The sequence below is a fragment of the Diadema antillarum genome, unplaced genomic scaffold (genome assembly GCF_040938485.1).
Source record: "Diadema antillarum isolate AM-2024a unplaced genomic scaffold, OU_Dant_1.0 seq00001654_RagTag, whole genome shotgun sequence".
Classification (NCBI taxonomy): Eukaryota; Metazoa; Echinodermata; class Echinoidea; order Diadematoida; family Diadematidae; genus Diadema; species Diadema antillarum.
The window spans coordinates 781,359-794,040 of record NW_027272355.1 but is presented as its reverse complement, the minus strand read 5'-3'; the positions used below and the strand labels follow the sequence as shown (position 1 = coordinate 794,040).

Genomic DNA, 12,682 nt, shown 5'->3' with positions numbered 1-12,682 from the left:
AACTTATCTCCTCCAGAGGAATTTACACTTTCTATTATTTCAAATGACAAGAATGACAGAAAAGTCAGCGTAATCTCACAACCAATTGTGACCGTGCATCACAAAACGAACAAAAAGTCACACATACTGATTTTGTGTGAGGACTAAAAATAGGTGAAATGGGTCAACCAAGCCGATCTTGACTTTTTCGTATTTTCTGGAAGATCTTCTTCTACATCATGCTGAAATTCAGGATTCATAAAACGGGCAGGAAAATGTGTTTTTGAGCAGTTTATCTCGAACATCTTTTTTTTTTGCAGAATAGTGTGATTAAGTGTGTCTTTGGAGTCCTATTTTCATTTCTTAAAAACCTTGTACACACTCTTTCACTTTAAACTCCTATAACTTCTGGAAGGATGATGCTACTGCTTTGAAAGTTAGCATTAATTAAGGACAGAGTATGTTAATAAGGCATGTCTAATTTCCGTTTGATCTGATAATCCCTTCATTGCTGTTACTCCAGCGGTATACATCCTGTTTTTTTGTCCCAATCATCGCACAGCTAGCACGGCTTGATAAAGATTAAGCGCTTGAATACACATTGTACTTCAGAGCCTCTTTTCTCAGTTCACACTTTTCCTGAGTGTATGCTTTCTTTCTATTATTTAGATAGGTTACGAGAGTCCACTTGCTTTGAGTTATATATCATTTTAAAGCTTAAAGTCTGCTCTTTCAGAATATGCTCTTAACTAAAATTTCATGTCTGATGACCTTTTGTTTGTTTTGTGGTGCAGGGTCACAATTACAAGTTTCATTGCCACTGTCTGTTACCAGGCTAACATGATTGACTAAAATTCCACATGAAATGAAAGACACAGTAGCGTGGGAACACCATGCGATAGGAAGGTTGGCATGACTCGGATAAAGCAATCCCTTTTGCATGCAAATTTTTGAAAAATTGGTGAGAACACTTAGGTATTGAAGAAAACACTATTTGTAAACCTCCTGTAAATTTTGAACTCAAGTGGGTCTTTATTTGTTTAGTTAAATTGACCGTTAAGATTTGCATAATTTTTGCGAACTTCGCAAAAAATTACAAATCTAAATACTAGTTTTACTGACCTGTGTGATGCACTTAGTTGTACCTGTAGTTTTCATGTAAGTGGTGTGTTATTATTTGCCATTGATAACAAAGTAAGAGAAGCAACCACAGGTCACTGTGAGATAGCTACATTCAGATCAATCGCGGTGCTTGCTGCTGTGCTGTCGTGTCTTGTACATCGTGCTGCAGCTGTGCCTAGAACACAGAATACGTTACCATGAGCGTTTGGTGCATTATTTGAATTTTAACGGCTAACAACCTTCAAAAATATCACAGAAATGTTATAGATTTACAATAGTCTTGTCATTCTGGTGGAATATATCACGTTCTGTGCTATTTGGGAAGGAATGCACAAGGGACGGGCTATCTTTAACACCTTGTGTACAGCTTTTATACGCTCCACACACATAGCCAAAATCTCTAATGGAGTCGAATGCCACTGTATACGCTTCAATGTACATATTCGCTGATGTGCAATTCCATTCTTGCAGACCTGTGCTAGTTGTGGTTTTCGAATGTACTCTGGTTGGCTGCAAACGAAGACGATGGGTTCCATTTCATATTGAAAAGTTGCCATGACAGCAACTGTCGATGGAGTGCCAATTGTCATGGTAAAGACAAGAGTCCAGCTTCCCGATTGGCTGTTGCTATGGGAAGTTGCTATTCTAGTAGTGTTGCTATCCTAACATCTCTTACGAAACGGGGCCCAGTTCAATTGTGCAAAAACCTTTTGTCCCCATGCTTGTGGGCCTGGACCCATTCAAGCATTTGCCAAAGTCACCACTGTTTTCCTGGTCTTTCAGTTGCTTGACATCTCTTTTGCATGGATCCTTTGTCGATTCCCGGATGGGGGGGGGGGGGGGGGGGGTTTCCTGCGCCATTTAAGAGTCCGTGATGTCGGTTTTCTCTGGAGGCGGTCTGGGGGTGGCAGGCCCTTTTTTGCCTTTCTTGACGCGCTTGTCGTAGTAGCGGTACATGGCGCGGAAGTGCTTGTCCTTGAGGATGATGTGAGGGCGCTTCGCCTGCATGAATACCTGCGCCTCCTGTGGTGTGCAGTGGTTTAACTATTGACAGAGAAAGAAAAATATGACAAGTAAAAAAGTTTCATTCTGCAATTTGCCTTATCGATTGTCAAAATGTGGCAAAATGAGAGAAAGGTTCAGTTCGGAGTTGAATAACTAATACCGTAATGATCATAATTCCATAAAAGAGGAAATATTTGCATGAGTAATTTCTCACACTGGGCCAGGTTAGGTGAACTAAACATGCTTTGAAAAAATATTACGTAAATTTAACAGAATAAAAACATTATGTGGTGTCAATACATGATACAACAAGCAAAATATTTGTATGCTTTTTATTTTCGTGCTATTTTCTAGTCCTGCCAAATGCATGAAAATGTCAACACCACTAAAATTTCCATTTTTACAGCACAGCACACTCCCGTTATAATGAAGTACTCCGGACTGCAGTTTTCTTTCTTCATGTTGAAATTTCATTACAGTCGAAAGGTAAAGTATGTAACTGTATGTAGGCGATTATTTTTTACCTCAATTCTCACATCATTGTAATAAACATTTTGTTAAAACTGCATTTGTTATAAACAGGAGCGCACTGGGACCTACTGTATATCAAAAACTTTCCCTACCTCCATGAGGTAGCATCCGACCAAGGTGGCGCTCCTCGTCCTCCCCGCCTTGCAGTGGACATAGACAGAGTTCCCCTCCTCCGCATGCTTCTGGATGAAGCGCACCCCTTGCTCCAGAAAGTCCTGGTTTGGCACCCCACTGAAGTCTACCGTGGGAAGATGCAATTGCTCTATGCCATGGCTGGCCCACTCCTGCACACAGAGGGAACAGGATAAGAATTTTTTTTTTTTTTTTAAATCAGATAGGTTAAAGGTCAAGAGTCCCATGGTGATTTTTCTTTTTCAAGGTGACTTTTTTATTTTCACTCATATTCTGTTTGTACAATGCTGAAGAGATTCTTTACTGCTGCATTATATCTGAACCAAATCTACAAAGCACATTTCAATCTAAAATTGACATATTTACCAATTGCACAAAACAATTTTACAATCATCAAAAAACAACAACAAATATGAGACAGAAGCAAAACACTTTCACGTGTATTGCCATTTTAATGATCCAACATGAATTTCATCATTTAGAGGCTTCTACTAAACTCTGCACTTGAAATCTTGTATTGGAATAAGTAAGAACTCAAGTCACTTTTTTTTTCAAGTCTATTGTATGATATACTAGCAATTTGGCTTTTTTTTTAGTAAATCAAAATAAAGGGATATAGTGCAAGACCAAATCACAAATGTTATTTCATGGACTTGTCAGCCAGGTTAATGAAGTAAAGGGAAATCTGCTCTATGTTACTATACATCTTGGTGCTGTGGAGTGAATGATAATGCACATTATGAATGCAACTAGACAGATGGTCATGGAAAAATGTGCTAAAGGTGATGTACAAGTGTGCGTCTCCCACGCATGACGAGCTGATGTTCCCTGTCACTGTGTTTGATTCTATTTGTTTCGCCCTGAACATCGACAATCGATAAGACCAGGATAGCAAACAAAGCCTCTGAGTACATTTATCTTTGCATTTTGTTGCTGTTTTCCCCTTCTTTTTAGCTGCACTGTCTGTTACTGCCCACCCTCAGGTGGACCAGACATTATCCACACTTTTCAGGGATCAGACTGGAATATTTGGTATCTCTATTATTTTCATTTAAATTGGCACTGGGGTCACCTGCGGAGCAAGTGGCACCTACAGTGTCAACATATTGACAGACGCCTCGTTCATGGACGCTGCGACAATGAGCCGAACACACCCTGTCTAGATGGAGCTAGACACTGCATGAAACCTGAATAAACAGACAGTGTGGGCTTCATGTATGTTTTACTTGTGAACGTAGAATAACCTTCGAAAACTTTATACCCAGCTACAGCATAGCATGATTCAAAAACATGTAATTATGTTTAATATTGCTGTCAGACAGTACCTGAGGTAACATATGAAGTGTAACAAGTATATCAATGTGTACTCGAATAATTATCTTTGCTTCTTTGCTTTTCTGCTTTGTCCCTGAAGAAAGAGCTGAATAGGAAGGAAGTACTTTTTCATGAGTGCAACATTGCTGTTGTTGTTGTTTTTTTAACCTTAAATGTTTGTTTTTGAGCCACAATTTGAAGAATATGTTTGTAATGCAAGCAGGGTTGCAAATGTATAATGGGAAACCAAGTTAACATACACGTTGTATCAAAGATGTACAATTTCAAATGAACCAAGTTTATGAGTGTTTCCATTCAATTGATACAGTTAAATCCTCCATACGTTACATCTCCTGGGACTGAAGAAAAAACTTCTACTTTGGAAAATGTACAGAAAATTCAACTTATGCAGGATGAAAAATAAAATATAACAAGGAAAAGTAGAAATTACGCGGTGCGTAATAAATGTCCCCGCCGGAAGTAGCATTTTGTAGCAAAATGTACAATATAGGTCAAAAATCAAGGTCAAAGGTCAAAATTCTGTGTACAAGTTTTGAAGCCCTCCCCTAGTGCCATGACATAAAGCAAACAGAATCGAAATCGGGTAAGAAATGGCAAAGGAGTAGCATTTTGTAGCAAAATGTACAATACAGGTCAAAAATCAAGGTCAAAGGTCAAAGAAGTCAAAGGTCAAAATTCTGTGTTGAAGTTTTGAAGCCCTCACTTAGTGCCATCACATAAAGCAAACGGAATCGAAATCGGGTTAGAAATGGCGAAGGAGTAGCATTTTGTAGCAAAATGTACAATATAGGTAAAAAATCAAGGTCAAAGGTCAAAGAAGTCAAAGGTCAAAATTCTGTGTAGAAGTTTTGAAGCCCTCACCTAGTGCCATCACATAAATCAAACGGAATCGAAATCGGGTTAGAAATGGCGAAGAAGTAGCATTTTGTGGCAAAATGTACAATATAGGTCAAAGGTCAAGGTCAAAGGTTACAACTGAAATTCTGTGTAGAAGTTTCAAAGCTCCCATGTAGTGATATCATATAAAGCAAACAGAATCAAAATTGGCTCATAAATGACAGAGAAGTAGCAAATTGAACATTTTGATCACACACGGACGCACACACGGACACACGGACGCACACACGGACGCACGGACACACGGACACACACACGTACGGAGCCAGTTTCATAGTCCCCTGCTCGAACTCGTTCGGCGGGGACAAATTCAGGAAGGGGTCCTGGAAAAGGTGATCAACCTCGGTGATAATTGACTTTATGTGACTTTGACATCTGAACAGCCAATGCATTTTAGACAAACATTCATGTTTTACCTGTGGCTAAGAAGGATCATTACTGAATTGTTGACTGTTGTAACAGTAGAACTCTACTGCAGATTTGTGGCTCAGAAGAATACATCAAATCAGGGGGGTACAGTTGAGTCCTGTTATCAAATTCCTAAGAGCCAGCAGTGCTCTTTCACTATCGATTTGGAGTTTTGCACCATACATGTTTGGTGACCTGATTTGTTACTTTTGTCATAACAAAATTTATTTTTAAAAACATACATATTTATTATTGTAAAGGGATCACCCTGTACTGTACATTAGGAGCAAAAATCACAAACCTCTTTGTTGGGTGTCCGACCCTGAAGTTCAAAGTCCTCATTGAGGGAAATAACGCCTCTCACGTTCTCTTTTTCCTTTAGCTGAAACACAAGCACAGTGAGAAGGGGAGGAAAAGAAACACCATGGGTCAGTGAAGACAAGGTACAATGTACATACATATGATTAGAGGTTGGACAATTTGAACTGTCCCCAATGAAGCCACTAATTTTCAAATCTACATTGTACATTACATATGAACAGTGTCCTTTTCAAGGGGAACGAAACCCAAACTTATTACAAGGATGACGTGAATGCAAAAATATTGCTAACAAAATAAATGCAATAGACCCCTAACGGCCAACAGTATTACTGACTGTATAGTTAACATCGTAAAAGGCCACAGCACATTTGAGGCAGATTAATTGGTCTATATTTAATGTAAGTGAAGTTTGAGGAAAATAAAACAATCTCTCCAAAAGTTGTAATTGTATGTGTATAATTTTTTTTTTTTAAGTTCCAGTACCACCTTTGCTGGATGTGAAGACTACCAGAATTTGCGATGTCATAAGACAACATGAAGAAAAAATATTGTATTTTGGCTGTTACACAAAGTCATATATAATAACTGTATAAAGGGTAATTGTGGGTGTATATGATACACTGTATTCTTCTTGACATACATCCAATACAAGTTCCCTGGTATGAAGTAAAACCTCTAAAATCAAAAAGAGGAAGACTTCCAGATTTTATCAAAAGACATCCTTTCTCTATTCAGTTTTCTACACCCGTAGATAGCTCTAAAATATTCTACCACTTTATGAATAAAAATATTTGAGTCAATTTTAGAGTGTTGTCTGACATTGCCATTTTTGGCATTTTTGTTCATGATACCAGAAAACCACTCTACAAACAGCATGGCCATGGTTTGATTCTATTCACTGCCCATGCATTTACTTTCAAAAAGGAACACAAATTATGTCATCGAGAACTAATACTGCTAGATGTTTAAATAAAAAGAATTATTTGCAAAAGTAACAGGATAGGAGGCCTACTTGAAAAAAATAAAAATTATTAAATGCATATAATGGAGGAATAAAGCTAGAGAGGTCAACTCTGAGGGAACAGCAAATAAAATGTAAACAATTGAACAAAACACACTCTGCTATTTCAGAAATCAATGTCAAAGGTGAACAGATTTACATCATGTACATGCACATAAAAAATGCAACACTAAACCAAATGAATAAAAAACACAAAGTACCAAATATTTATACAAAGATAGGAGTAAAAAGCAGAGACAAGAGACCTAGTAAAAGGAAAAAAATACATATTGTACGAGCTGTATCCGTACCATGTTGACTTTGTGCATTGTACAATGTGTTTAAGTTAGGAACGCACTTTATCCTAACCTATAGATTTGTACAACAATTGTAACTCTGATATGATTTCATTCAAGTGTTGCCAATTATGTCACAAAAAGTAAGCATTTGAATCCGCCATCTCAACCAAAACTAAACCATCCCTTTAATGCTAAACTGGAATCTTCCTTTCCCCTCACCCTCCTGGTGGTCAATAAAAATGTCCAATTATCAAAAGAAGCAAGCAAACTTCTACACAGTCTGCAGTAGGTGTGTGCAATAGGGGTGCAATATACTGTGTGTGCCACTGGTCAGTAACTGGAGTGGTGACCAGTCCTTATTGATTTTCCGATCAAACAGACCCATTGTTCGTCTCACCCATTTGTTTGCAGTCTCTTGATTGATATTGGCATGCGACTAACTTTCAGAATATGGTATTCCTTTTAATCTGTGAAGTAGATGTATACACTGTGAGTTTATACAATGTGTATTTCTGAGTATGGCTACACTCTTAACTTTCAAGAGTATGATAACATTGCCATTGTCAATTAAAGTAGATCAATTCTCGTTGCCATAACTTACACCGACATCAAGAATTGAGTCTGGTCAGTTGTCTTAGAGATATAAATACCAGATCAACAAATTTGACTACTGTATTAAAGAAAGAACACACAAATTATTACATCCATGTGCAAATTAAGTTAACCATTACACTCATATTCTTTGAACAGTGTCTTCTGAAATTTCTTTTGTGCAAAGGAAACTGATAAGAGCTACTTATTAAGCTCCTAATTTTCTGCTGCAATTTGGCATCCACTGTGTGCGGTATGCGTAGTGTACAAAACTATATATGAACATGTTTGTAATACTAAACACATTCTTGCTTTTCAGACACACCCTGTTCGCCAGATTTCATAGCACTATTTGTAGTATACAATATATTCTACCTTATCGCTCATAGCATTGGTTGAGAAGTAAAGTTTGTTAGAAATAAGGAAACACTAATTTACACGTTTTGTATGCTTTCTCCTGTGATACACTGTACTGTATTTCTGGAATGATTTTGTCCTCTTGAAATTTGGTATAATATAAAGAATCTAATGAAAACTGTCGTCCCTCATACACAGTGATACAGTATTTGTTCCATTATTCCAGTGGGGAGGAAAAACAAATCAACTCAGCATTTTTGAATCAATATGTCCATCAGCCTGTGAATCACATAAGAAAAGATCATTTTGATAATTTAACCAATCTACAGTTAGCATACTGGTGGGACTTGTATACAATGTACTACATTGTATATCACCCGCTAAAAGGAAAATAACCAACAATATCTGCAGTGCAAAAATGAAAGATTCTACTCTGTAAACTTCGCTCAGCGGAGTGATTGAAAACCATAGCTATTCAAAAATTATTGTCATCCACATGAGCACAAACATGACTTACAATACAAAATACTATTAAAGTGGATCTCGCCTCCCACACGCCCACATAATATGTTGAGGGCGAGGTCGCTCAATGAATCGCTTTTGGTTAGATACTTCTGAAGACTGAATACAGTCGGATCTTGTTTGTATGAGGTCACGCTCGTTCCTACACAATATGGATGAGTGACTATATGAGCCATTGCCTGTGTTTTTGTCCTGGACCACTGAGCCGAATAGGCTCGTGGAATGCACGCAGCTGCACCCTGTAAACCGACCTCATACAATATGTGCAGAACTGTTGTAGTCTGGAACTTGGATCTAATTTGCATGCAAAATCCTAAATCCTTACCAACTCTTCCTTCTCACTTAACTTTCACTTCGGAAGTCTGATGACATCATCTCAAAGCTCAAGGGTATAGCTAGTAGTTATGCAAATTTACCCCTTACATGTTGAATTCTCTTTTGCACTACAGTTACCTGAAAGCAGACTTTTAAAGAACAGGGTGATGGCCTATGGTTGTCATGCTGTGTTTATTTGCCATGAAGTCATTGTACAAAATGTGTAAAGATTGAATACCATCAGATCTCAACCAAAACATCCATTCGTACAGTTGTATGTACAGTGTACACTTAAATATGTGTGTAGATTGGATACCAGTAATCACTTTGCTATCAGAGAAATGAAGATGAGGACTGAAGCCATTTGTGACAGAAAAAATGGTATCAAAATCAGCTCTTCCTCAATGCCAATGGGTTAACTTTTGTGCAAAATTCTGGGAAACCAGTTTTGTGAAATGTTATAGAGCATACCATTCTGAGAGGATTTCAAAGCTTATTTGCTGAAAATAAGTTTTAGATTGCTGAGATATCCATTTACAAAACAAAGTAATCCTAATAAAAGGTGGGTCCCACCTTGTTTTAGATGCATCTCTGTCATTTCAAACCAATTTTCATGGAATTACGTGGAATTACATGCTCTTTCATGAGAGGTTTCTCATTATCTCACATGCACACACACACAAAAAAAAGACGTTAGAAACCTGAAACCACACAGGAGATATCGATACACACTTGCCCGAGTGTGTACTCGGGACTTTATAATCCTCATCTCAACCAATACTTTAATACTACACTAGACTACGTATTCGTTAAAGTTTGTTTAAGTTTGTTTTTAGGCCCTAGCTGATCCATTGTCAAATATGGTTCAGTCAAGTTCTCTGTTCAATAGTTCATGCAAGCAATGGTCTACTCTCCTTTAGAAGAATTACAGTAGGTACCAATCAATCAGGAAAGTGTAGGTTCAAATCATCCTCCTGTCTACGACTTGCTTTTGTCTATCAAAAAGTTGGCATAACAAGAATACATCAATCTGCACAGATTCCAAAATTACATACCAGTTGCAAAATAATTGGTAAATTTTTTAGTTTCTGGAAATCATCAATTCACATTCTCATCAAGCAAAATGATCTGATGACTGCCCTTTTAGTGTTGTATAGATGCACAAAGATGGGAGCTTCTGAAGAGTCTTTGGAAGTTGAAGGTTGTCGACATTTGGCTTTAATCCCTATTATGTAAGCCCAAGCTATTTTGACCCCTCGCAGGCCTATACTTTTTTATTATTTGATGTATCATCGTCATATTTGGCACATGGGTAGAGTAACTCATATTCTACACAACCGTACATTTGAATTTTCTCAAGGTCACCCATGGAGGGCGCTATTTTCCAAAATATAAAGAAATACAGCTGTACATAGGAAATAAGCTAAAAACATGATTTTCTGCTGTAATTTCTTTATCCCCATTACATGTCTATTATAGACCAATCATTTTCATATTTGTCACAAATGATAAGCAAGTGGAATCTTATAATTTGTTATGGTTGAAATTTCTCAAGGTCACCACATGGGGGCGCTATTCGTGTGAACATAATAATACATTATGAGACCTGAGATGAAATGTTTGGGATGGGTGCACATGTACAGTTATGACATTTCATATTTGCATGATAGTGGAATTTCAAGATTGCAAATTGAAAATATGATAAACTAATGATATTAGAGGCATACAATGTAGGCGCCTACATATGTATGTAGCTTGGGTGAGGGAATCAAAATAACACAAAATAGAAGGGCAATCTCTGGAAAGTATCAATTGTTTTCAATTATCTCTGATATATTGTTTTAAGCCTTTGTCACATAAAAACAAGACAAAGAAAAACTTTCCAGGACCATAATTACTTAAAATTTTGCCCCTTCAACAAATTTCAGCCAAGAAACACCCATTTCATCCACTGTAATGCTGTAAAATGGGAACAGAAAAAAGATGCAAAATCTGACTGACATGGTTGTCAGTTTATGGTTGCCATGGCAACCAGCAACATCAAATATAGCTAAATTATATATCAAAATGTTCGCAATAAGATTTTAGGAAAATTCACCAAATTTGGTTGAAATCGGATCAAGGGCGAAGGAGTGGCAAATGAAAATCTGGTGGGGGGGGCACACAATGTGCCCCCCCCCCCCCCTTTGGCTTTATAGGGATACACTTGTAATATTCATGGGGATACTTTATGGTAAACAGACAGAGGTCAAAGAGCTCACTTATGGGACCACAGAATGGTGGGGGGGGGGTGTGCTGCAGCCTCTGCCTTACATTTTGTGTTTTGCTCCTTAAAAAAAAAAAAAAAATGAATAAAAATATCAGAGTCCAGCAGCCCTCCCCTCTGAAAAATGTTCCACATGCACATGTGGCCCATGAGACACACACAATTACAGCTTTTATAAATAAAGACAAAGTTAATAGGCCTCATATGTAAAACTTTAACCTCACTGATGATGTGCAACCTATTTAGATGAAATCAAATGAGACAATCTTCGTAGAGAGTTGAGTAGAGATATCACATCATACACCCTGACGAATATCAACTTTACATTTGTACACTGTACAATGCCTAAACTGTAACTGAATTTCTTTACTACATGTATCTCTTTCAGTCTTTGACTTTAGCTTCAAACATACCTGAGAAATGTAACTCCTGAATGGTAATGCTCCAAGGATCACCGTCGTATCTATCCTGTCATACCAGTTTCGTGATGACACGTTTTTCATAAACACGTTCCAGTAGAGCGTGGTGTAGAATAGTGCTTTGCCCATTGTGATGTGACGAGTGTTCAAAGATGAATCCGGTATGGCTGTAAAAATCAATGTCAGTACATTATGCACAATCTTAAAAAAAGTAAAACTTCAAGGCATCATCCTTTTGCTAATACTTAGTGAAAACACTTTGGATTCCATTGCCTTATAAAAACCACAGCAAACTGTGGTACTAACTGTTTAGACCACACTCTCAAACCCCTATTCATTCACAGGGTGTAAGCTGGATGCTGTGATACTCGAGCTCGGAGTGCAGTGATAGTGTGAGACAAAGTTGAGTGTTGCTCTACCAGGGCTGATCAACGTACACCATCAAGATCAAGATCACAATTAAATCTAATTGACAAGGAAAACACGCATTTTACCGTCTGAACCTCTAGTGGTTTTCACTGCAAATACAAGAAGAAAATTCTCAACAGTCGAAAACTGTCAGTAATCCACACAGTGACATACAGTAATTCTAACCCTCGATTCGAGGGTCACGCTATTACACGAACACATACACACAAAGTCAATGCTACTCTGCTCACTGGCAGTTTCCAGCGCTGGGAGTTTCCAGCGAACGCTCTAAAGCGGCCGGCCCGGCGTCTGCGGCTTGCGAAGAGGATGGGAGTCCGATACAATCACACGTGCTGCTTCACTTCACCACCACGATGGACAGATGTGAGGCTACTGTTTGTTGATTTCTAGCGGATCACTTTCTCGCCTTGGATTTGATCCATGCGGTGGAGTTTGTTTTCTACTAGTTAGGCTGAAAAGTGGACTTCAGTGAGTGGAGAGGGTAGCGAAATCCATCACGATAGACACCCGCGTGCTTCCACAACATACTGTACGGTAATAGCACGGACGCGACGGTGTGTATCTCTATGGTGGACGTGCATCGTATGGGCAGCAGGTTGCAGTGGCATTGCCGCGATTGCGACTTGCCGTTTGACGTTCCCCGAGCATGCCGAACCGCCGAAATGACTGGCTGAGGAGACTACTAGAGTTTACAAAGTAAAAAAAAAAAATAAAAAAAAATGATTTAAAAAAAAATTATAGAGCAGTGTTTGGC

At 38.2% G+C, this 12,682-nt stretch overlaps 1 protein-coding gene across 1 annotated transcript; it reads right to left on the bottom strand.

The window, feature by feature from the left end:
- Window positions 1-1,962: 1,962 nt before the first annotated feature.
- On the bottom strand, window positions 1,963-11,628 carry LOC139711397 (phosphatidylglycerophosphatase and protein-tyrosine phosphatase 1-like). The gene is made up of 4 exons (XM_071623283.1): window positions 11,494-11,628; window positions 5,711-5,791; window positions 2,730-2,921; window positions 1,963-2,145 (listed from the first exon to the last, which is right to left on the bottom strand). Exons 1-4 carry the CDS (start codon window positions 11,626-11,628, stop codon window positions 1,963-1,965), a joined length of 591 nt encoding a protein of 196 aa, XP_071479384.1.
- Between the last annotated feature and the right edge of the window lie 1,054 nt (window positions 11,629-12,682).

Coding starts and splice junctions, on each gene's coding strand:
- LOC139711397 (XM_071623283.1), bottom strand. CDS start 11,628: ATGGGCAAAGCACTATTCTACACCACGCTCTACTGGAACGTGTTTATG. Junction 2,922..5,710: donor GTCGGACACCCAACAAAGAG/GTTTGTGATTTT, acceptor CTCTGTGTGCAG/GAGTGGGCCAGCCATGGCAT. Junction 2,146..2,729: donor TCGGATGCTACCTCATGGAG/GTAGGGAAAGTT, acceptor CTCTGTCAATAG/TTAAACCACTGCACACCACA.